This window comes from Cryptomeria japonica, chromosome 3 (genome assembly GCF_030272615.1).
Source record: "Cryptomeria japonica chromosome 3, Sugi_1.0, whole genome shotgun sequence".
In the NCBI taxonomy this organism is placed as follows: Eukaryota; Viridiplantae; Streptophyta; class Pinopsida; order Cupressales; family Cupressaceae; genus Cryptomeria; species Cryptomeria japonica.
In genome coordinates, this window is record NC_081407.1 from 127,452,191 (window position 1) to 127,479,467 (window position 27,277).

Here is a 27,277-nt window from a genome sequence, read left to right on the forward strand (position 1 = left end):
AGCTGCAAGACTCAAATCTAGGAGGTGTTAATACCTCGGCAATGTAACCACGGGGATGGGATCCCCCAATGTGATCCCACTGGTTCAAAGCTCTAGTCAAAAGCGTAAGAGACCCAATTACCGATCGAAAAAAAAAAAAAAAAAGGTTTAATGTTATCGTCTAGTTATTTGGAAAAGATTATTTAGGTACTAATGATCCCATGATTTTTTTCTTACATAAGTATTTTAAGTAATGACTAATTTATAATATTATGATAAATATTTAATTTTGAAGAGAAAATATAAGAATAAAATAAAAAAGAAGGCAAGATTATGTTGTTAGGTAGTGGCCACATAACTTCTTTATCTACAAGTAAACTTTCGATTTCTAAATTTTAAATATTACTATTAAAAATTTTAAGTATACATATATCAATTACGCTAAAAGAAGCATAATGATAATAACATCAAGAAGTGACTTGTAATGAAGTGAACATGTCAACAAAATATAATAAATCCATCTATCTATAAAATATTCGTATGGGTCAATCAATATAGGTATCTTAAATACATATATGCAAAAAATGTCAACAGATCAATTTGGAGCTATCTCAAAATATTATATTTATTATTAAATCTCACTATTTTGGTGTATAAATGATTGTCAAACTTGAAATAAAAAATGAGTTTTTATTAACACACTTATACAAATATGCTCCACCCTTTACTATCATTATAAAACGTCTCTAAACATTAATTATATTAAATTTATTACATAAGATAAATAAACACTTACAAACTAATATTTATATTGATTTTGATCTCCTTTAGAGACTATGTTAAAGACGTATGCAATTATCTTTTGTATATGGGTGTGAATTAGTTCATACTTAAGATTTAGTGAGTGATGATAGGTTATTACACTTATGTGTGTGTAAAGATGTCGATTTTTATATAAAAATTCTTCAAAAGATATCTATGTGGTCAACGAAACAAGGGCCATAAATATTTTGGAGGGCATTGGAGGGCGGGTATTGACAGATTAAAAAAACAAAAACAAAACTGATGAGCCCACATTGGCAACCATCTCTCGGCCAAATTCCCGCTGTGAGATGGGCAGAAGCCACAAAAAAAAATATGGCACCATACACTAAGAACTCTTACCCAAAAACAAATTGCCATAAATTATAATTTATAAAAATTACAGGGAAAAAAATATATTTGTCTGAGCGGTATACCCGTGCCATAGACAGGAACGAATAAATTAATAAATTTAGACTTATCAATCGACGGAGAGAGGATGCAGAGCACTTACAGAGCTCAATTTTATGAGTATCTATTTGCGGAGCTCACAATGGAGTTCCTCAACATTTCATGGATTTTCATGTTTATAATCGTGCTCATTTCGGGCTTTCTCATCGGAAAATCAAGAAAAAAATCGAGATTGCCGCCTGGGCCAGCCCCATTTCCCATCATTGGCAATCTTCATCTGATATCCCGGCTTCCCCACAGATCTTTTTGCTCTCTTGCCCACAAATATGGCCCAATTATGACCCTCTACTTGGGCTCTTTACCAACAGTCATAATATCATCTCCAGAAATGGCTAAGCAAGTGCTCAAAACACAGGACCATGTATTTGCAAGCCGTCCTCCCATGGGGGATGAAAACCATATTCTAAGCCCCCAGAAAATTTCGGTGTCCCCATATGGTCCATACTGGAAATTCATGCGCAAATTCCTCACCATGGAGCTGCTTTCCCCCAATAGATTGAAGTCCTTTGCTCCCCTGAGAGCCCAAGAAGTTTCGGCCATGATACGCTCTATTCTACACAAAGCTACCAAAAATGATAACACCCCTGCTGTGGATTTTTCCAGCGAAGTGGGTTTTCTCGCTAATAATACCATTTGCAGGATGTCAGTTGGGAAGAAATGCACTAAAGGTGATCTGGGTGGAAAAGAATTCAAGGAAGTTTTGGAGGATGTTCTTCCTCTTACCGGTGGCTTTCAGTACAGCGATTACATCCCTCTCTTGCGTTGGCTTGATTTGCAAGGCAATAGGCGAAGGCAAGCAGAGCTTACTGAGATTTTTTTTGTGTTTCTGGGGCGAGTTGTGGATGAACACATTGAAAGAAGGAAGAATTACAGTGCTTTGCAGTGTGAAGATTTTGTTGATCTGCTGCTTTCTTTGTCTGAAGATGAATCCATGGAGATCAAAATTACAAGAGAACACATCAAGAAAATTGCTTTTGTATGTACAAAACTCTAGGATCTCTGTAAAGCTTTTTCATATTTTTCTGATGTGGATCTTTTGCATTTTGTCATTTAAAATAATAATGACTAGTTTGCCAATATCAAATTCGATTAGTTTGTGGCTTTCTTTCATTTGATCTTCAATTTATATGGTAGTAAAATGATATTATCCTTTATACCCAAACCCTCAACCCAAAAGTCCAGATCTAGGTATTCCAGTATAGTCAAATCGATTTCAAGAAACTTTTAAAAAGGTGCGACTTTTTAGATATTGTTGAAGTAATTTGCAAGATTTTTTTTTTTCTCTCAGTATTCTTAAATCATCTAAGACCTAATTAATTTTGTATTGAATCAAAAAGATAATACGTAATTCAGAGAAGCACAGATGATGAAAAATTAAAAATATTTTAATCAATAATTATTTCAAATTTAAACATTTCCAAAACAGGGCGAACATTTTTTCCAGTAATATTGAAGTAGCTTATGGGCCTAAACAGTTTTAGAATTTGATTTATCATGTCACTTTTTTCTGCTATTCTTAAACTGTAGCAACACTTTATGCTTTTTCAGGACTTAATATCTGCAACCACAGATACTTCAGGGGGTACATTGGAATGGGCAATGTCAGAATTGCTTAGAAATCCCTGGGCAATGAGAAAAGCTCAACAGGAGCTTGATTCTGTAGTTGGACTCAATCACACGATAGAAGAACCCGATCTACCTCATCTTCAGTATCTGCAATCAATAGTGAAAGAAACATTGCGACTTCACCCACCTGTCCCTCTTCTCCTTCCACATCAGTCTATGGAACACACCATAATAGAGGGGTATCATATACCAGAGAACACTCAAGTTCTTGTGAATGCTTGGGCGATTGCAAGAGATCCAACTGTTTGGGAAGAAGCCAATGAATTCAAACCTGAAAGATTTTTGGGAAGCAAAATTGATGTAAAAGGTCAAGACTTTGAACTCATACCATTTGGTTCTGGCAGGAGAGGATGCCCTGGAACTAATTTGGGCTTGTCCCTTGTCCAGCTTGGCCTTGCACAGCTATTACATTGCTTCAATTGGAGTCTTCCTCAAGGTATAACTCCAGAGAACTTGGATATGTCAGAAGTATATGGAGTTACCATGCCAAGGGCAGGTCATCTCCTTGCCATTCCAGCTCCCCGCCTTCCTCTGGAATTCTACGAACCAAAACCCTAATCCATGAAAGCATGTAATTGACCATTATGTCTGTGAACATCTACAGAGGCAATGTGTTTCTGATTCTGAATCTATGCCACAGTTTGTTTTTCTGGTTTGCTAAGGTACAACATAAGAAAATTTAGTTTTCAAAAGAGAGCTTAATCACTAAATCTTCAATTCTATACCAATGCATACTTATTCGTGCATATATTTTACCTTGCGAAAAGTTATGACATTAAAAAAATAGATTTCTGATATTCTTTACAGCATCGGGATTTCTCTAATTTATACTTAGAAGACACAGTATCAACCCAAATAACCGAATTCAGATCTGGTTAACTGTAAGATTGAACAAGGACAATTGGAAGTTTTCACCCGAAGAATATGATACGCTAATAAACAGTTGGTGTTCTTTGAGCCCTTCTAAGATGGAGCAGACAGGGTTCGGTGAGCAGCATTCTTCCATGGTAACATCTGAAGATAGCACTCTTCAATTTTATGGTTATATGTTTTTTCTAAGCATATCTTGGTTTTAAATTTTATTTCTTTTAAATAACAAAAACCTTGTAACATAAAGTTTTTCAATAAATGTGGAAATTGCATTATTTCCCTGTTTCCTTCCTGTTTAAAAAAGCATCTCAGAAACTTTGTTGAGGTGAGGTTTTGGGAGAGCTGGTTGCTGGAAATCCTGTTTTAATATTTATGACTTAAGCTAATTTGATTAAAAGACAAGTCTATCTTAACATGAATCAAATCTATGATATTTTATTTTTCTTTTATTTATCAAATACTTGTTAATTTATCATACTAAATAATTAATCTTATTCTGATTTATTATAAATTATTTACATATTTATTAATTATTAATTATATAAATTATTATGTGTTACTCCAGATGTTTCTAAGATATTATAATAATTATAATTATTGTATTAATATCTATTATTTATATTATTACTAAATTCTGCACAATCATTATCAGACCACAAATCTTAATCATCATATTAAACACATCACTGTGCATGCCACCAAAAAAAGGGATACTGCCTGTAGCTTAATAACAGTTCTGATCTGATCTGGACGATCTTGCTGACTATTAATATCTCCTATCTTTCCATCCTAATCCCCCATGCTGTGATTATAATAGATCCTTCTCAAACTAGTCGATCTTTGGCCACCTATTTTGCTTCCTATATGATAATCAATATCTTGGATATGTTAATGCTAGTTGTATCATGTCGGTGCTCTTGAACCTTCCATGACAACTTATGATCATGATGATTGTCTTTATCGGATTTCACACTACCAATAACATATCTGAGATCTTTTGATACAATTTTGTCATTCTAGAACCTTCAGGCATGATGTGAATAGGGGACATGACAAAATATAATCTTTATCAAATATATGTGTTTGCTTTCTAAGTAAGGAATGCATTTTATGGTTTCATGTTCACTGTTGAATTGGGTGGCATGCCACAAGATGCCTATTATTTCCAAGTTTTTGTTTTGCACATCATTGTTGCTCGCAATTTTGAGACTTGAGTTTGAGGCGTGAGCCCATAGCTTCTTCGTGTATCAAGCCCTTTAGTGCATAGTTTTCCCAAATCTTCTACTTCCCAAAGCATGCAAAACATGTTCCTGTCAACACCTTGGCAGATGTATTTCCTACCATTGTGCATCCTGGAGTTGATGCTATCTCTATCACAGAAAACCCAAAAAAACTAATTAGCATGACCACAATCATTGTGATCTGATGTTAGGATCTATGACTGTTGCACGTGAGATGTTAACTTTTACAACGATTAAATTGAAGGTCTTGAAATTGAAATTGAAATGCTTACATAAACATCTCAATGATTAAACAATGAATTAACAACAGAGAGAAAGAAGAGAAGACAAGGAAACACGAGTTGATAACGGAGTTCACCAAATAGCTGTCTCTGGGTCCCTCTCCAACAGAGTGACTGATCCTTGATTATGGTCCAGAAAAAAGGTTACAAGGTCTTCAATTTGTTGCAAAGTCTCCTCACGTCTCCTCGAACGATAATGAATTACAAAAGTCCTTCTCTAACAAGCTTGACTTCAAGCTCCCAATGTACAGAGACGAACAATTCACTATCACAAGCTAACCCTCCAGATTGCTTAGCTCTCCAAAAATCCTCTCACCCATTCTCCAATTCAAACTCACATCTTACCCCCTTTTATACAATTTTACATGCTAAAATAAGATTAAATAACAATATTTAATAATATCCCCATATCTCCCAATTACATCCATAAATCTCCAAAAATAAACCTGCCCCTTTAAAAACAATGGCCCTTATAATTCCGGGCTTACAATATAATCTTTTAAAAATATATCCCCCTAAATCCAGAGCTTTACATTATTAATAGGGGCTACATATTATTTTTGGCTCTTTTTAACAAGCATTGCATTTTTAAGCCTTTTCGGGTTTTACATTGTTTAAATATAAACAAGGCCCATACTAATCACGAAATAATCGCAGTTGATTAGTTTGGAGACTAAGTGCGGGAGATGGGCGGCTAGGGGTTTCATCCCCCACGCTCCCCTTTATGCGGATTGTTACTTATTGTATAAAATATGGCTCTAAAATAAGTCAACGGAGAACTCGTAGTACAATTGTAGACAGTGAAAATAGGAAGTGAGAGGTTAGGGGTTTGAATCCCCCAACCTCATTTTAGACCACCACAACCAGAAACTGCTGCATTTGGAGTTAACCGCCATGTGTGTGCCACGTGGAATTTGGATTTTTTTTTTAATGATCCTCCTGGATCACATTGCCACAAATCACTCAAACTTAACAGAGGTTATTGGCATACCCCAATATTGCTACTGTGTAAGAGTGGAACTGAAAGGCCAGACTTAAATCAAAAGCAATGAATAAAGTAAATGTATGTCTCTGATGCCATCAGATGGCATTGACACTGTTGTGGAGTAGGGATCCAATAAACATAATGGTGCTAAAGATGGTATGGATTTTTATACATTTGCTCTGATTGCATGGGCATGTATCATTAAGTTTGGCGCTCAATGAGATCATATATCATAAGAAACCCAATCTGAATCTTGCACCAACAATTACATTCCCATCTTAAAGAAGCAGGGATCTAAAACATATATGATACTAAGGCTACCATTAATTGTTCATTTTTAATACCAATTTCCAGGATGGATATCAATTGAAAAAGTTGAGAAGCTCAATGAAAGCATTAAAAACTGAAGGATAATGAATGTTAGTTAATGTAATTAGTTATTTGTTTATAAGTAGTTATATTCCTCAATCTGTATATACAGTTATATATTTTAAGAAAGCAATATAATAATTTGAAGTTTGAAATTATGTAGATTTTTCAATTCTATTATTGTGTTTATATTCCTTCAAAAATTTGAGAACCCGAACTATTTTCCAAAACAATTACAACCAGCATTTAGGAAACAAGACATGATCCAGTGGTCTAAGAGTGGATGTGATAAAATGTATGTCAGAAACTACATCAAATGGCAAAGAATCTATTTAGGTCCTTGTTTTGTTCTACTTAACTGTCATCCAAAGTTGTCATCCTTAGGGGAAAGGAATTGAGATCTCAATGATATTAGACCGTACTTCAACAACAATTACAGTACAATTGTAATGAGAAAAGTGCTTTAAACAACTATTTAGAACCACCTTTGGGTTAACATTAATTTTTTTCCAAGCACTAACTTAATTGATCAACTATGTTTCATTTAAATTACAAGTGCAAACTTCATAGCTTTCCTTCCATCGTCATGGTGACAACTCTATGCCACTGGACTAAGTTTCTCACAATAGAATGTAGTAAGCTCCTAGTGTTTCCCTAGACCTAAAACTAATCATTGAGGGTTCATTTGTGATGACCCTATGTTACTCCCCATTTTATGGCATTCATATACTTTTAACTTTCAAGTTAATGTGTGTAATTATGCTTTTGAGAATGGTTTTGTAAGTGACAGATGTTTCGTTATGAATATAATATGGCTCGAATATTCTCTTTTATGATTTGAGAATATGATTATAAGCAATTTGTTTAAATACTTATAAAATTGTCCATGTAATGGGCTATCTACTGGCATGATCACTAAGTTGGATGCAAGACCCGCCTTGCCTTTTAGAATGGAGAGGGAGAGTATCAGCGGAAAGAGGATTATAAACTTCATGAATGGACAAATAATGTCATCTAAATTCCATCACATAGGTTTCATGTTGCAAACAATATGTGGTCGAGTGTAGTGTCATTTTGGACCTATGTCAATCTAAGTTTGTCTAAGTCTAGTACTTCGCCTAGGTTGAAAGTCAAATTGTGTCTAGGTTGGCTTTCATAAGTTTTCATTTATGTAAGTTGATGTTTATATTATTATTAATCTTATGAATACAATGTTATATGTAAATATATATAGATACAATATGTATGCATGCACACATGTGTGTATGAACATACAAACATTGATATAGATTTATATCTAGAGATATTTAAAGTAAAATAAAATCATAATATTTCATCATGACATTAATGTCAAGCTTATATTGTTTTGAAAAGAGAACAATTTTGATTTCATCAAAATCATAGAATTTATATATTGAATCAATGATTCAAATTTAATGTTTTTAAATGCCATAGATATTGGCTTTGTATTTGTTGTTATATATCTTTGGTCTATGTGGACCATGCTACTTGCAAACTAGAAAGGTTGATTAACTTGGGGATAAACATCGACCGTAAGAATGAACGCCATGATGAAGTCAATAGGTAAAGAATGAGTGGAAAAATATTTTAGGAGGAGATATTATATCATGTTGGTTTTAAAACTAGTATACTTATATTTTAAAAATATATGTAAAATATGTCGAGAGATATCTTATAATAGAAGAGAATCATTTGTAAAATAAATGTTCTTCTAAAATACTAAACACGAAGAATAAAAATGCATTAAAGTCCTCCATGCAAAAGTTGTGAATCTAGCTGGAGACAAGTGGTAAGGGTTCTATTTTATTTGGAGTAATAAAATAACACGTCCACAAAAGCTGAAACATAACATATTTCATGCATTTACCCGTCATTTGCATGTCAAATTATTTCAAAAATGGATTTTTATTTACAAACATTTTGATTTCATTGTAGATGCCTCTCGTCATAACAATGAATGAGGGATTTGTTTACGGTTTTGGGGGAAGTAATATCTTACTTCTAATTGTTTCATTTTATATGCAATATAAAGTCATTATGAGGCGATGAAGTGAAGTGGGGAATTATCTTTCTTGAAACAGTTAATTTCTTCTCATCTAATGATAAAGAGAGTCTTTAATATCTCCATAAGTGAAATGTATTACTATAGGGACAAACCATTTTATAATTCCCACAATAAGAAAAGTGGGTTTCTATCATTGTCAGGGGAGAGATTTATGTTTTTTATAAAGAGAGAAAAGGTTATCTTCATGGATTCAAGTTTTAACTTGCTTCAATCAAGAAACTTAAAGTTGTAAAGCACTTTTTAGGTTAACTTTAGATCTTTATTCTCATGAGATTTATATTTTTTGATAAAGAGAGAAAAGGTTATCTTCATGGATTCAAGTTTCAACTTGCTTCAATCGATAAACTTAAAGTTGTAGAGCAACGCGTAGGTTAACTTTAGAGCTTTATTCTCATACAGATCTATGTGAGCTTTAGAGAATTATTTTCTGTAGAGAAATGCTAAGTCATGCATATGTACATAGGTATATACTTGGATGATTACATAAGTATTATATAGACTATAAGGGATTATTAAGAATCATGAAACATGAGAATTCTGATGTTAAGATTAGTAAAGACAACAAGTAGCTTTCATAATCAGAAATACAATCAAAACCTTGAAATTACATTTATAAACATTCTTTTGTTTTAGAGTCTATATGGGCTTTAAAAACTAAAATATTGTATTTAAACCAGTTTGAGAATATTGTTAAACCAAAGTTACAAATGTAGATGTTTTGTTGAAACAATATTAAGTCTGCTACCTTTGCAAGTGCAATGATACTCATCAAGTCATGAGTACATGAGGAGTGATATATTTTGCAAGTATTGTATTCACTTAAGAGTCATATTATCTTATAACTCTTGAATAACCATAAAGAATTGAACATATGGCAGTAGCCTAAAAATCGTAAAATGCAAGAAAACATAATGAGAAGTTCCATGTCATTACTATGAAATAGCTTGAGTTAATTGAATTTTAAATGTAGGGTTGTTGTTGTAATCCAAGTCTAGTAGAGGTGTGTGAACATTCAAATGCACTTCTTTATAAGTGTCGTTAATATAAAACTTTGGCCAAAGTGATGCAATAGTCTCTACTTGTATCTGGTCAGTTCATCATGTTCTAGTTTGCAAAGTCGAGTCACAATGCTCATACATAGTTAGAAGTGTATCTATAGTTGTATGGTTGATTGGGTTATGCAGGACACCACACCAGAACTCAAATGGCATTCCTTAGTGGATTCTTTTATCTATACCCTCGTAAAGGGTGGAGCTTGTTCTAGTTGGAAGGTGTGTGGGGGATTGTTGGTCTGTGGTTGGAGAAAAATCACTCGAGTGAATCTCTCTCACCTATAAATAACTCCCCAAGGCTTGTGATTCAAAATAGAATATCCAAACACTATAGTTCTCTTATAATCTATCTTATGCACTTGAAAAAAATTTCTATTTGATTGAAAGCATGTAAGTATTTGAAAGTAATGAATAATGTTTATTTCATTAATGAAATATTGTAAGTTGTTTCAATGTTTCATATGCAATGCAAAGATTTATATTGCAATATGATGAAAATATTGATTAAAAGTTAAAAAAAAATCTTGTGAATATTACTTTCTTGTTTTTTCTTTACATTTTATTAAATTCAATTACTTCCTTAAGTTTAGTAGAGTATTGTTATTGCATATGGTATCAAAGCCATTGGGTTCAATACTTGGACCTACGAGCTCACCATCAAAAAATATCCAAACCCAACAACTAGCTAACATTAGTAAATGTGTTTGTACCAATATGATAGAGGTGAGGATCATGACAACTATGTGAAAATCAATTCGCAAAAAATTAACTAACATAGTAGTGAAAATAATACCCATTTCTAAATTTGACCATTTGAAATGTGCACTCATTTTTGGTACTAAGACCTTTGCTAATTTTGTAGAGGATATACAAAGGGAAAGGAAGAAATGATAGGTCTCTGGAAACTAGGAAAACTTTAGACCCTACCCTTGCAACAAAACCATCTACTCACCACAACATACCAGTGGAGTGTGTTCACAATGCCTCTTCTAAAGGGAAGGAAGTCAGCAAGAGGAGGAGTACCTACGAGTAAATCCTCCCTCCAAGTTTGTATTTCTATACTCTGACGTGCAAGAAGAACCCAAGGAGACCTCCCATACTAGTGATAGTTATCTATAAACTTTTGTAATTATGAAAATTATGTAAAAAGTAATGAAGTACAAAGTTATGATGTGAATGTTATATAATAAACTATAATTAAAGTGTCCCATTTTTGCAAAAAGAAAATGTGTATTACCTTGTTTATGTTATGAACAATTCTTGAGTTAAAAAGCAAGTTAAATTCAATATCTAATGAACACTTAATTGCAATCCATGTGCTAAAAGTAACCGCCATGGTTTGCACTAGAAATAATGTTGGAGGAATCCAATCATTCAATGAATCATATGGCTAAGCTAGATAAATTTTGACCATTCTTAATGAAACCAAGGATAGACTAGGAACTTTAGAGAAAAAAGTGAGAGGTCAGAGTATACTTGAGGATAATGAAGAAAAAACTCAGAAGAGAGGAGATGAAAACAAACATGAACATAACACATAGAACTTGAACATAAGGAAGACCAATCTGATACTAGAGCTTTTATCAAAATGAAATTTAAACAATTTGATCTAGAAATTTTTGGGGATATGAAGAAATTGATGCCTCCCAAAATTGATGGTACAATATCAGGAGATGTTGTAGAGGCTTGGTTAACCAAAATGAAAAAATGTTTTGAGATTACAAACTATTCAGAGGTTACCAAGGCAATGCGGGGGGCCTACCAATTGGTAGTTAGAGCATCCACTTGATGAATGAATAAAAAGATAGAACTAGAACTAAGTTCATTGAGTCTAACATGAGACCAAATTGTGGTCCTCTTTAGTCAAAGGTGGTTGGACCAACTTTATTTTGATCAAAAATTGATAGACTTGCAGAATCTGTGACAAGGGAACTCATTGATGATTGGGTACTAGGAAAAGTTCACCCAAATTCTAAAATATGTACTCTAGTATCAGAAGGACGAGAGATTAAGGATTAAGAATTTTATCATGGGACTCAATAATTTGATTGGCAGTGAGATTGATGTTAATGGTCCCACTATCATGGACCAAGTGTTTGAGAAGGCCATTAAATAGGAGTAGAAATTGAAATCGATCTTTGCATATCGTGAGAAGAGTCATAAAAAGTATAATTTCATTCATCTCAAAATTTCAAGAAGAGGAATGAAAAATAGAAAACGGGAAAGAGGAATGAAAAGGATTCAAGAATAACAAAAATGAATCTAGAAATGACAAGAAAAATAATAACAATTTCAAAAAAAAAGGTAACAATCTAGGTAAGCCTATAGAAAAACAAGAAACTCCCGGTGGGTGTTCACATGTGAAGGTGATCATTATTCCAATCAACTCTCTGAATAAGAACCAAGGGGTTCAAATACGAGGAAATCCTATATCGTCTCAACAGAAAACTTTTCAACAAAAAATTCATGCAGCCCTAGATAACCACCAGCAAAGTATCAAATTACTCATATTGAGGCAACATATAAATTTTATTTGGAGTACCAATTTCAATTTTAATAGACACTAGTACAATTGATAGAAAATTTTATTGCACCAGATGTTCTAAGTAAATTTCCTAGAAGAGTTGGTTATATGGCTAAACCTTGGTCAGTAGAATATACTAACAAAACTAAAGCTTGGGTAGAGCAATCTCTATTTGAGGCTAAGGTTGATCTTCTGATCTTTTCAACTAATGTAAACTTGTATGTAGCCCCTTTAGGTTCCTATGATGTCATCCTGGGATTAACTGGTTGTGAAGCACAGGGCTAAGGTAGAGTATTTTTTAAAAACAATAGAGTGTCTAGATGATATAGGGAAAAAAATTCCCTTCAAGACACTCAATAAGAAGTTAAGGTTAGACAACTTCCTACCATGCAGCTTAACAAAGCTAAGAGAAAAGGGTGTTGACTTTTTGCAGTCAATATGGAAGAACTTGGAGAATACAAGGAACTTACCATTCTTGATGACCTAATGGTCTGTGAATCTCTAAACCTATATGACCTTGGAGAAGAGGATCCTTGTGATAAAAGTGAATCCTTCGAAGATAAATACCCTTATTTGTAAGATTATCAAGATGTCTATTCTGAAAAATTTCTTGGGTTACCTCTGATGAGATCTTTTGATTTCTCCATTAACCTAATTCCAAGTTCTAAACCAATATCAAAGACACCTTATCATATGATCAGTACGGAATTGATGGAGATCGAAGCTCGGTTACAAGAGACATTGGCCAAGGGATTGATCAGACCTAGTGTCTCACCTTGGGGAGCACCTATTATTTTTGTTAAAAAGAAAGATGGTACCCTGCATGTGTGTATAGACTATCATATGCTTATCAAAGAAATAATAAAGAATAAGTATCTCTTACCACCTATATAGATGTTTTTTTTTATAAAATATGTTGTGCTCTAGTTTTTTCCAAGATTGATTTAAAATCAAGATACCATCAATTAAGGCTAAAAGATGAGGGCATCCATAAAATAGACTTCAAAACAAGGTATGGGCATTATGAGTTCATGATATTATCTTTTGGGCTCATGAATGCCCCAACAACATTTATGAACCTAATGAACAATGTATTTTAGGATTGTCTGGATAGGTTTCTTCTAGTGTTTCTAAACGAGATTCTTATTTATTCTAACAATGAAGAAGATCATTATCAACACCTTCATCTTGTTCTTCAACATTTGAGAGAACATAAACTACATGGAAATCTTTCCCAATTCACCTTCTTTCAAAAGAAAGTTCAATATTTGGGGCACATAATCTCTTCCAAAGGAATCATTGTGGATCCAGCTAAGATCAAAGCCATTTTGGAATGGCTAGTGCTAAGAAATGTACATGAAGTGTGCAATTTCATGGGGTTAGAAAGTTACTATAGAAAGTTTGTGTTGAATTTTTTTAAGGAAACCAACCCTATCACTTCTCTCTAGGGAAAAGGAAAGTGATTTGAATGAAAAAAATGCTAGGAGGCATTCAATCAGCTTAAAGAAAGATTAACAATACTCCCATTTTGAAAGTCCCTAATCTAGAAAGTTAGGTTGTGGTAGTCATTAATGCTTCAGAAGAAGGCTTAGGTGATGTGCTCATTTAGGAAGGGTGTGTGATAGCCTATGAGACAAGGAAACTTAAATCATATGAGAAATATTACACTCCTCATGACCTTGAGTTAGCAGCAATAGTGCATGCTCTCCAAATGTGGCAACACTATTTGTTGTGAAAACCCTTTCAGCTTAAATCAAATCATCAAGGTCTTAAATATATTTTCTCCCAACCACATCTCAATGCTCGGCAAATAAGATGGTTGGAATTGATTTTTGACTATTATTTTGAGATAAGATACATCAAGGGTTAAAAAAACCGATCGATTGATGCTTTGAGTAGAAGGAGACATATTTCCTCAATAGTCTCCATTCATTCTAATTTTAAGAATCAAGTTCTACAACAATAAAAGGGACATGAGTATTATGAACACATTAAATAATCTCTCTTGGTTAAATCTCAAGATGCAAGATATGATGGGTTCTATTTTGGACTAGATGGACCCTTAAGGTATAAAGGTCGAATATATATTCTAGATTCTATAGAGTTTAGAAAACTAGTATGGAAGGAAGTTCATTCCACACCATACTTAGGACACCTAGGAGTAAAAAAACTCCTAGTAAATGTGAAACCCCTATACTTTAGAGTTCCAAAGAGTTAAGGATGAGCGTCATCACCCTGTAGGAATTTTGAACCCTTATGACATTCCATATTGGAAATGTAAATTCATTAGTATGGAATTTTCTCAAGGTCTTCCTATGTCTCAAAACGTATTGATAGAGTTCACCTAGCCTGCTCAACACTTCACTAAGTTGATGTTGCTCAATTTCACCAACTCACCAGGCCTAGTTTCTTTATAGACCTAAAAGTCCTTCTCAATGTCTTCTAGGGATTTCTATTACTCACTCCAAGGTGTTTTCTTCAAGTGTCCTTTCTAGGAACCCTACCAATTTGCTATGTTTCCCATATGCTCAATGATGGCTTCTTGGCTCAAATTCATCAAATTGCCCTCCAATGGTCTTGAGATGTTGCAAAGGTGTATAGGGTTCTTCTCTCATGTTTTTATATGGTTTCAAGGTCCATTTGTGGTTTGCAATCCAAAGGTTTCTTATCGATTTCAAAAATTGGTCTAGAAAAGGCTACAAGGGAAAGAGACCCAATTAGGCCTCCTAGAACAGGTTTTTGAGGTCTTGGGCTAAAAAAATCCAAAGGACCCCCAAACTAAAATGGATTTTCTTCAAATATTCACTCAACCCCAAAGGATTTCAGTGGTTTTAAGCTTCCAACCCTTCTTTGCATACACAAACCCCAAAATGAGAATTTCAAGGGCTTCTAGGCACTTGACTGGCAGCAACAAGTAAATCTTGTCTTTGGACATTCAAATGGAACTCTTGAGGCTTCCTCCTACACAACAAAACCTGTACTATCCTATTAAAACTTCCCAAAATCTTGGGACTTTCATTTACATTCACCTCTACAATTTGTGCTAACTTTTCATCTTGCCAACTCTAGCTGAGTTGCTCCTGGGATCGCCTAGGGCAAGATGCTAAAAATATCAAATGACACTTTCAGACCTTCTCCTTTCATATGTACTATAAAATGGGTTTCCTACCATGTCCCAAAAGGTCGTGATGAACACACGGTGGGATTTTATGGGGCACCCATTTTAGCAAAAACTACTAATTACAAGCCAAAACTAGCTACTTGTGAATAAAATCACCTAAACAGTAGTAAATGCTAAATACAAATCTTGAAAATGAAAATCCTACCCTGCAACACACTACTAAACCTCAATACATCATTGGATTCTTGGATTAAATCCATTAAACCTTCAAAGAATGCAAAAATTGACAAAAACAATGAAAAGTGCAGTCCAAAATCTTGTATTTTGATTATTGCTTCCAAAATCCAAGTACATCAACCTTGGTAAATGTGAAAGAGAGGTTTTATATAGCCTTCCCACATGTGGATTCACTCCATGGCATTGAGAAATCCCTAGCTTCAACGTTGAACCAATTTCAGGACAAAAATTGTCATGACAACAAAAGTTGTCATGACAACTTTTTGCAACTTTGTGTTTTTTACATTTTTTATCTCTCCAACCTAAGAGACCTATTCCTAGTCATCACATATGACATTTCAAACATGCCGAAGACCTATTTGACCCTCTCTAAGGCTTTTTTAACATTTGACACTTTTGACCAACAAAAAGGCCAAAAAAATCTACTCAAACACACTATTTACACAAAAATGCAAACCTAGGTAAAATGAAGTCCACCTAGGCCTACATAGACAAATTACCCACTCTTGGACCCTTATGGATTCCTTATTCACTACTGAGTCCTTATTCACTACCGACTTCTCTAGGGTCAGTACAAGCCAAAATTTGTAAAAACAAGAAAACTAGGACCTAGGTGCTCCTACACCATTCTCCCTAAAAAAAAAAGAGATCATGTCACCTCTTGAGGAATCGGTGTTGGATCAACTCCAAGCTTCTGTAACTCTGACTCCATCACCCATGTATCCTGAGCATCATCCATACCCTTCCATTTAATGAGGTGCTCCCAATAGGCTTGATGCCTAGTCTTCTTGGCAATTCTTGAACTTAACACCTTCTCGGCCTTAGGATTAGGCTTGGCTGGTAACTGAAGGTTATGCACATCATCTGAAACTTTTGAGTTACTAAATTCTACACCTTGGACTGGCCCCTTGTATGCAACCAATTTTTCTATGTTAAAAACTGGTGACAAACCAATGTCACTAGGTAGATCCATCTTGTATGCATTTTCACCATACTTAGTTAGAATGGCACATGGACCTATCCTCCTCATCTACAACTTGTTTGGAACTCCTTACTATAGCCTTTCTTTGTTCAAGTGCACCAGTACAAGATCTCCCACTTGAAATTGTAGATTTCTCCTCTTTTTCATCAACTTTTTGTTTGATTTTGCTTGTGTTCTCCTTCAAAGCTTGCCTAACTAATTCATGGACCTCCTTTATGGACTGAGAAAATTCCTTTGCACATCCACTTTTGATTGTTGCACTTCCCAAATCCCTCAACTCAAAAATTCCTCTTGGGTGCACACCATAGACTACTTCAAAAGGGCTTTTACCAGTAGTCCTATTTATGGTGTCATTGTATGCATATTCAGATTGAGCAAGTACTTGATCCCATGTCTGCCCATAATTCTTGGTAAGGCACCTCAATAAAAACTTATATTCACCACCTCGGTCTGCCCATCTATTTGAGGATGGTAGGCTGATCCAAAAGAGAGGTTTGTGCCAATCTTTTGCCATAATGTTTTCCAAAAATGACTCATAAATTTGGATTCCCTATCTAAAACTATACTTAATGGTAAACCATGTATCCTTACTATTTCCTTAAAGAACAACTGAGCTATGTGGCATTCATCATGAGTTGTCTTACAGGGCACAAAGTGAGCCATTTTTCTAAATATGTCCATAATGACATAAATGTTGTCATATCCTTGCTTTGTCTTTGGAAAACCTACCACAAAGTTCATGTTTATGCATTCCCAAGGTCTACTTGGGATGGGAAGAGGTTGATACAAACCGGCATTTGTTGAAGTACCCTTGGCTTTTTGGCAAACTATGCAAGTCTCCACATACCTCTTCACATCTTGATTCATCCTTGGCCACTAATAGAATCTCTGAACCAACTCTTGAGTCTTATTGACTCCAAAATGACCACTAAGGCTGCCATTGTGTTTCTCTTGTATAAGATTTTCCCTCATTGAGCCTTTAGGCACACAAAGTTGTCCACCTTTGAACAATAGCCCATTTTGCAAAGTAAAATCTGAGTATTCACTATGGAAATGATTTTGATACTCCTTGCACACTTGGTAGGCACTTAAGAAGTCTTCATCCTCTACATACAAATCTTTAAAACTATCCACACCTATGCTTCTCAACTGGATTTCTTGGACTGTCAAGAGCCTCCTACTTAGTGCATCAGCTACTTGGTTTTGCTGCCCTTTCTTGTGCTTAATGGTGAATGTATAGGCCTACATATACTCCACCCATTTCATGTGTTTGTGACTGAGTTTGTCTTGGGAATTCAGAAAACTCAATGCTTGGTTATCCGTGTACACCACAAATTCTTTGGGTAAGAGATAGTGTCTCCATTTTCTCAATGCTTGCACTAAAGCATACAACTCAAGGTCATAAGAGGATTATTTCCTCTTGGCATCACTTAGCTTCTTACTATGGAAGGCTACTAGTCTTCCTTCTTGGCTTAGGATAACACCTACTGCAATATTGCTTGCATCACACTCCACAATGAAAAGTTTCTCAAAACTAGGCAACATTAGCACCGGTTGAGTAGCTATTTTCTCCTTCAAGATTTCAAAACCTTTGTTTGCTGCTTCATCCCACTGAAACTTGGCCTTCGTACCACCTCTAATGGTGTCTAGCATTGGGGCACATATAGCACTGAATTGCCTAATAAACTTCCTATAGTACTGGGCTAATCCATGGAAGCTTCTCACTTCTGTTGCTGATCTAGGAGTGGGCCAATTTACAATGGCTTCAACTTTGTTGGGATCCATCTTGAGGTTTCCTTGAGATAACACAAAACCAAGGTAAACCAATTCCTGCTTAACAAACTCACATTTCTCCAAATTCATAGTTAGCTTTTCATCATATAATGTTTTCAATACACTTTCCAAATGGCTAAGATGTGTTGCTCTATCTTTACTGAAATGAGAATATCATCTAAGTAAACCACCACAAATTTACCTATGAAGTCTTTCATCACCTCATTCATGAGCATCATGAAGGTGCTTGGAGCATTGGATAAGCCAAATGGCATTACAAGCCATTCATAAAGACCTTATGTTGTTTTTAATGTTGTCTTCCATTCATCACCCTCCTTAATCCTAATTTGATGATAACCACTCTTAGGGTCAATCTTGGCAAAGCACTTGGCTTCCCCTAAACAATCCATTAGGTCTTCTATTCTAGGAATAGGGAACCTATATCTGATGGTTATCCTCTTGATGGCTCTAGAATCGGTACACAACCTCCAAGTACCACCTTTCTTTGGTGCTAACATAGTAGGCACAACACAGGGGCTAAAGCTTTTCCTAATTAGGCCTTGATCTAAAAGCTCTTGCACTTGTTTGGCAATCTCAATATTTTACTGAGGAGTCATTTTGTAAGCTGCCTTGTTAGGTAAGGATGCTTCGGGAATGAAATCTATTTGGTGGCTAATGGCTCTTTTGGGAGGTAATGTAGTTGGTTGCCCATCACTTACAATGCCTTTGAACTTCTCCAACAAATCTTGCACTTCTTTTGGTAGAACTTGTTGCTCTTTCTTGCCTTCCTCTTTAGGCTTCATCACTAGTGCAAACCCTACACCTTCACCTTCCTCAAGTGTCTTCAAGAACTGCTTTTCACTCACCAAAAGGACATTAGGACCTGTTGCCCTTTTTTCACCTTCCTCAAGGATAGATTGAATCTTGAATGTGACTCCATATTTCTTGAATGAGTATGCATTCTTGGCTCCATCATGGATAGCTTGTCTATCAAATTTCCATAGTCTTCCTAATAGAAGATGACATGCATCCATGGGTAGGACATCACATAGTACCTTATCCTTATACCTTCCAATGGTAAAATCCTCCCAAGCTTTCTCATTAACCAGAACATGTTGGCCTTTGTTCAACCAAGTGACTCTATAAGGATTGTTGTGAGGAATCCTTTGCAATCTCAGCTTACTCACTGCCTCTTCTGACACTATGTTGTCTGTGGATCTTGAATCAATGATTACTTTGCATACTTTGTCCATTATTTTGCATTTGATCCTAAAGGACATTCTTTGGCTTGGTTCTTCACTAACCGATTCCTTGATCAAGGTTCTTCTTATCATCAAGTTGTCACCTACCTCTGACTCTAAGGAAACTTTTGATGTCTTGTTTCTTGAATACTCTTCCTAAGGATAACTCACTCTTCTCTCACCACCTTGTGACTTCTCTGGACACCTATAAGTTGGATGACCAAGTTGGTTACAATGGTAACACTTCATTGTTGCAAAGTATGAGGAACCTCTACCTTGGCCACTGGATCTTCCTCTAGAACCATTGTTGGATCCCCTTCCTCTATTGTATCCCCCTCTACTAGTGCCACTCTCTTGTTGTTATATGAGTTTAGACTCTCCAAGTGTTCTTTGTTTAGAACTCCTTCCTCCAAAGTCTCCCCTATGGCCTCTATTATCCTTTCCTCTACCCCTGCCCCTATTGTTGCCTGAATAATGTTTTCTTTTTAGTTTCTCCTCCACCTTAAGGGCAAGTTGAAAGGTTTGGTGGACTATTTTTGGGCTCATAAAACTGATTTCTTCTTAGATGTTCCACTGTAGTCCATTGAGATACCTAGCAACCTTGAGACTTTCTTCCTCAACCACTTGGGATCTAAGGCTAAGTTTTGGGAACTCCTCTGTATAGCTGCTAACATCAAGGTCTTTTTGTCTTAGGTTTTGTCTCTTCCTATGGATTTGTAATTCATAGTCCTCAGGGAGATAGGCCTCTTTGATTTTAACCAGCATTCCCTTCCAAGAGGAGATAGGTTCCTTGCCTATTTTCTTCCTCTCATCTTGCAAAAACTTCCACCATGTGAGAGTAGTGCCTCTCATCCTATATTTGGCCACCTTGACCTTTTGTGCCTCAGTTATACCTTCACATTCAAAATGGTTCTCCATTCCTTCTATCCATTCTAGGACCACTTCCACTTCCATCTTGCTAGTGAACAATGGTACTCCTTCTAGTGACTTCCCACTTAGGGCCTTCAATGCTTTGATGAAGGGTTCTTGCTCCAAAATAGGATTAGGTGTGGGTACCTTATCAACCTCAGTCACCTCCTTTCCCTTCCCTTCTACTCCTTCCACTTTCACATACACTTCTTCTGCCTTGGTCTCAATATCACCAAGCTTACTCTCCAATCTTTCCAATTTTTCCTTCAAGAGCCTATTCTCTTCCTCCCGATCTTCCACTTTCCTTGCCAATTCATCATTGGTCACCATGTTGTCTCCAACTAACTCTCCTGACAACAAGGACATCAACCTTACTAGCCCAAATCTTGTAGGCTCTGATACCAATTTGATAGAGTTCACCTACCCTGCTCAACACTTCACTAAGTTGATGTTGCTCAATTTCACTAGCTCACCACGCCTAGTTGCTTTCTAGACCTACAATTCCTTCTCAATCTCTTCTAGGTATTTCTCTTACTCACTCCAAGGTGTTTTCTTCAAGTGTCCTTGCTAAGAACCCTACCAATTTGCTATGTTTCCCATATGCTCAATGATGGCTTCTTGGCTCAAATTCATCAAACTGCCCTCCAATGGTCTTGAGATGTTGCAGAGGTGTAGAGGGCTCTTCTTTCATGTTTTTAAATGGTTTCAAGTTCCATTTGTGGTTTTCAATCTAAAGGTTTCTTACCGATTACAAAAATTGGTCTAGAAAAGGCTACAAGGGAAAGAGCCCCAATTAGGCCTCCTAGAACCGGTTTTTGAGGTCTTGGGCTAAAACGATCCAAAGGACCCCAAAACTAAAATGGATTTTCTTCAAATATTCACTCAACCCCAAATTATTTCAATGGTTTTAAGCTTCCAACCCTTCTTTGCATACACAAACCCCAAAATGAGAATTTCAAGGGCTTCTAGGCACTTGACTTGCAGCAACAAGTAAATCTTGTCTTTGGGCATTCAAATGGAACTCTTGAGGCTTCCTCCTGCACAAGAAAACCTTTAATATCCTATTACAACTTCCCAAAAGCTTGGGAATTTCATTTACATTCACCTCTGCAATTTGTGCTAACTTTTCATCTTCCCAACTCTAGCTGAGTTGCTCCTGGACTCGCCTAGGGCAAGAGGCTAAAAATATCAAATGACACTTTCAGACCTTCTCCTTTCATATGTACTATAAAATGGGTTTCCTACCATGTCCCAAAAGGCCGTGATGAACACATGGTGGGATTTTATGGGGCACCCATTTTAGCAAAAACTGCTAATTGCAAGCCAAAACTGGCTACTTGTGAATCAAATCACCTAAATAGTAGTAAATGCTAAATAAAAATCTTGAAAATGAAAATATTATGTTGCAAAACACTACTAAACCTCAATCCATCATTTTATTCATGAAATCAATCCATTAAACCTTCAAAGAATGCGAAAATTGACAAAAACAATGAAAAGTGCAGTCCAAAATCTTGTATTTTGATTATTGCTTCCAAAATCCAAGTACACCAACCTTGGTAAATGTGAAATATAGGGTTTATATAGCCTTCCCACGTTTGGAGTCCTTCCATGGAATTGAGAAAGCCCTAGGTTCAACGTTGAACCAATTTCGGGACAAAAATCGTCATGACAACTTTTTGCAACTTTGTGTTTTTTACATTTTTTATCTCTCCAACCTAAGAGACCTATTACCAGTCATCACATATGACATTTCAAACATTCCTAGACCTATTTGAGCCTCTCTAAGGATTTTTCCAACATTTGACACTTTTGACCAACAAAAAGGCCAAAAAACCCTACTCAAACACACTATTTACACAAAAATGCAAACCTAGGTAAAATGAACTCCACCTAGGCCTCCATAGACAAATTACCCACTCTTGGACCCTCCTAGATTCCTTATTCACTACTGACTTGGATAGGGTCAGTACAAGCCAAAATTTGTAAAAACAAGAAAACTAGGACCTAGGTGCTCTTGCACTACATACATAATGTTATCCTAGTAATGGTGGACAAAATCACCAAGGTAGCACATTTTATACTAGGATACCTAACAAATGGAGCACCTATTATATCCCACAAGATTTTGCAAGCAGTATTTATATTGAATGGAGTTCCTAAGAATATTATCTCTTATAGAGATGCATGAATGACATCAAGGTTTTAGAAAACCTTGTTTGCAGTCCTTGGAACTCAACTTAACATTAGCTTAGTCTATCACCCTTAGATACATGGTCACATGGAAAGAGTGAATAAAGTCCTAAAGGATTTGGATGTATTGCATAGATCAACAATACAAGTGAGAGGACTATCTTCCATTTTTGGAATTTGCATATGATAACTCTAACCATTCTACAATCAAGATGAATCCATTTATTATTAGGTAGTTTTATCTCTTCGAAAAAATGGAAAGCCCCCTCATGCCATAATTCTGAAAGGAAGGTAGCATAATTAAGAACAAGGAAAAATGGAGAGAAGATTTATCACAAATCACCACTTCTATAGTTTAACTATCAATGAAGATGAAGAGGCAGTGATAGATAATTTGAGCATAAATTTGGATGAGCTCTCAATGTTGGAATATGAGATGATGACAATTAATGCATCCATGGATTTATGCAATAATGTAGATTTTAATGAGCATATAGAAAATATCAATCAATTATTGCCTCCAAACAATTGAGCAAAGAAGGATAAATGTAAATTTGATTTGTATTTTAGTTTGTCATTTTGTGGACTTTTGCTATGTCATCAATCCATGGGTACTAATAGTTTTGGGAAGGAAATGAAATAAAAATGCATTTGATTTGCATTTTAATCGGTCATCAAATTGGGACCACTTAACACTTCAGCATCTTGAGATCATGTGCTTACTTCATGCAGTTACATCAGTTTTGTATTAGCCAAAGTTAGTTTGAGGAGTGGAGTATCTTCATTGAAATGCATGCATTTTCCTTTAGCAAATTATGGAGATTGAATGTTCTCATTTTGGTGGGAAATTTTTGTTTATATTTCTTAAAGACTCTTTTTAGCATATTTTCATATTTGCCAAATGAAAAATGACACTTTTACATGGCTCGATGCTTGTTGTTGGGTATGTGTAGGATCATGGTTGACCAAACTAGGCCCTTAAGTGACGATAAAAATTCAAAAAACCAAAGTTAGGAAACTTGATGTAAAAGTTTAAATAAGTTATCAACATTATTTCAAAAATATGTAAGTGTAGTATCCTAAATTGTACTCCCTTACAATTTGGTCCACATTTGGGGCCCTCACCTTAGTGTTTGCATCCCTATGCTTAACCAGGACCCAATTATACTTACATCATGCAAATATGGTCTTATTTTCACTTCATACACCACATGGCCCCTTAATTTTGGCCTTAAAATGGGGTAGGACCAAGGCATGTCACCTTGGTCCTCCCTATTTGGACCCCACTTTGAACCCCTTGACCATTTCCAAAATTGAGTGGGAAACCTAGCCCCGTGTTGGCCTATGTCAAAAAATTAACATGTTTTTTGACGAGCAAGTATATAAGGAGGATTTCCCCTCTCATTTCATTATACAAGGATAGAAGGAAAAATTAGAATCACAAGGTATCAAGTGTTAGACAGTTCAATTAACCGGAAGACAACTGAGAGGGTGGGGGGGTGAATCAATTGTCACAGATTACCGAAACTATTAGCAATTTAAAACTTTAATATTAGAACCCAAAACATTAATACCAGAATAGCAGTTAAACCAATTAAGCATAAACAATAATCACAAAATAAAAACCATCCACATCACACCAAGATTTATACGTGGAAAACCCGGTAAAGAGAAAAACCACGGTGGGAAGCTTACCCATAGTTAGATAATAGTTCTGCAATAATTATGTGAATTACAACTGAGGGGCCTGCACTTGCAGGAAGGCCAACAGCCTAGAGCACACTGCTCATCACAAAAGAAGCCTCACTAACTACATAGAAATCCAGACTACAATCTGGAGAAGTGTTGAACTGCAAAAGATAGCATCTCTTATGCCTGAGTACAGTTCCAGTTAAGCTCAATACCGAAGGACTGAATCATCTTACATAAACCCAATTCGATCTCCAATGATCAACCAAATCCTTTGTCTGAATGATATTACATTATTTGCACATTACATTCCTTGACCATGACCTCTAACATAACCATGATGATCTACAATGAGATCTTACATCTATATATACAAACCCTCGACCATAAACAATTAGGTCGTCCACCAGATAATAAACCAATTACATAATTACAAACCATATCGGCCTTAGACCAAACAAATAATATTCAACACACAAGACATCCTAGAAACACATCGATAGGTCCAATCCACACGTTACATTAAAGTCGGTCCATAACCTAGATCAATCAGGACCTAGTATAGGTCCACACGCTACAACAATGATCTCCATCCACCAAGTATCGAACATGATCACCAACAGCATCCTGAAACTCCACCAGAAGTTGCACCAAAACCACTTATGCAATTCATCAAAGATCTTCATTAAAAGCTTTGTCAGTGAAACCCTTGCTGGAACCAGAAACTAAGCTTTTAAGCAAGCAAGATAGCATCCAATCACCAGACCAAAACCAACTGACCGAATATGATCATGAGTATCATGAACAAGCCAATTCCATCACCAAACTATATTGGAGCCTACTGGATCATGCCGAATCCAAAACAACCAGAATCCACTCAACCTACTGGGACCACAAGGGTGTCGGTAAAGCATCCAAACAACTACCGTTGGCATCAATGATAAAACATCAATGCAACACATAATCAATTCCACCAAATGGCCAACAATATCCCCCTTTGGCATTGATGGCAACACTAGATGTGAAAAACATCTAAGTACTAAGAAATGTCAAACAAGTCTCCCCCAATGGAAGATAGCCAACAATCTCCCACATATAGCTCTGAATGTCAATATCTCTCCCCTTTACTTTTCTTATTCATATCTCTCCCCCTTTTACTTTTTCTTTTTCTTTCTTTGTCTTTTTCACATCAATATATCTCCCCCTTTGACATCAATGCCAGAAATATGACAAAAATATCAAAGCAAAAACATAAACCATTGAATCACAAAGCTGACTACTCCCCCTGAGCAGTAGCATCCCACATCAGTGTCAGAATGAATATTATCTCTAATAATGCATGTCAGTCTAATGCCAAACCACATCAATCAAGTCTCTTCGGAGGGGCAGAAACTCCCAATCTGTCTCTCAGGTACTCAAATGATTCCTTGGGCAAAATTTTAGTGAAAATATATGCAATCTTCTCTTTAGTGTTCACATAAACCAGTCTAACTTCATTTGCTTCCACCTTTTCCTTCAAAAAGTTATACTTGATAGATATGCGCTTTGTTTTAGAATGAAATACCATATTCTTTGATATATCAATAGCAACATAGTAATCACAGTGAATAACTACCGGTGTATCACAATCCACCTTTATATCCTTCAACATTTGCTTCATCCATAAAACTTGTGTACAGTTAGTAGCAGCAGCAACATACTCAGCTTCAGCAGTAGATAAAGAAGTACATGATTGTTTCTTGTTGATCCATGAAACCAACTTATTTCCAAGAAAGAAAGCTCCCTGGAAGTGCTTTTCTGTTCATCAATATCTCCAGCCCAATCAGCATCTGTATATGCACATAAAGTAAAGTTATCATCCTTGGGGTACCACAAACCATATTCTGATGTACCTTGCAAGTATCTAAAAATCCTTTTCACCGCAATCTCATGATTTTCTCTAGGATCACTCTAAAATCTTGAAACAATACAAAAAAACATTCATAATGTCAGGCCTAGTCTAAGTCAAATAAAGAAGACCTCCAATCATAGATATGTATCTTGTAGGATTTACTGGTGCAGAAACATCTTTTCTTGTCAATTTCTCACTTGTAACCATAGGAGTAATTACCGGTTTAGAATCTCCCATACCAAATTTATTCAAAAATTCTTTAGCATATTTAGTTTGATAGATGAAAATACCTTTGTCAATCTGAGTAATCTACAAACCTAAGAAAATTTTCATCTCACCAATCATAGACATCTCAAATTCTTTCTCCATATTCTTAGAAAATTCTATGCATAACTTATCTTCACCTCCAAAAATAATGTCATCAACAAATACTTCAATAATCAGTATATCATCATCAGTGATCTTATAATATAAATTAATGTCATCACTTCCCTTAGTAAAACCAAGCTTCAAAAGATATTTATCCAACCTTGCATACCAAGCTCTAGGTGCTTGTTTCAATCCATATAAAGCTTTCCTTAACCTACAAACCATATTTGTATCATCTGATAGTGAAAAACCATCAGGTTGCTCAATATAAACTTCCTCGTCAAGATCCCCATTCAAAAATGCACATTTAACATTCATCTGATAAACCTTGTAGTTTTTATAAGCAGCATAGGCAATAAATAATCTTACAACTTCAATCCTAGCTACAGGTGCAAAAGTCTCTCCATAATCAATTCCTTCCTTCTGAGAATATTCTTTACAAACCAATCTAGCCTTATTCCTTATAACTTGACCATCCTCATTCAATTTATTCCTAAAAACCCATTTAGTTCCAATAACATTTTTATTTTTAGGTCGGGGAACCAAGGTCCATGTGTTATTTTTCTCAATCTGATCTAATTCTTCTT

At 35.6% G+C, this 27,277-nt stretch overlaps 1 protein-coding gene across 1 annotated transcript; it reads left to right on the plus strand.

Moving 5' to 3' along the window:
• The first annotated feature begins 1,053 nt into the window (after positions 1–1,053).
• Positions 1,054–3,435, plus strand: LOC131855962 (cytochrome P450 71AU50-like). The gene is made up of 2 exons (XM_059218105.1): positions 1,054–2,227; positions 2,800–3,435. Exons 1-2 carry the CDS (start codon positions 1,280–1,282, stop codon positions 3,433–3,435), a joined length of 1,584 nt encoding a protein of 527 aa, XP_059074088.1. The 5' UTR covers positions 1,054–1,279.
• The last annotated feature ends 23,842 nt before the right edge of the window (positions 3,436–27,277 follow it).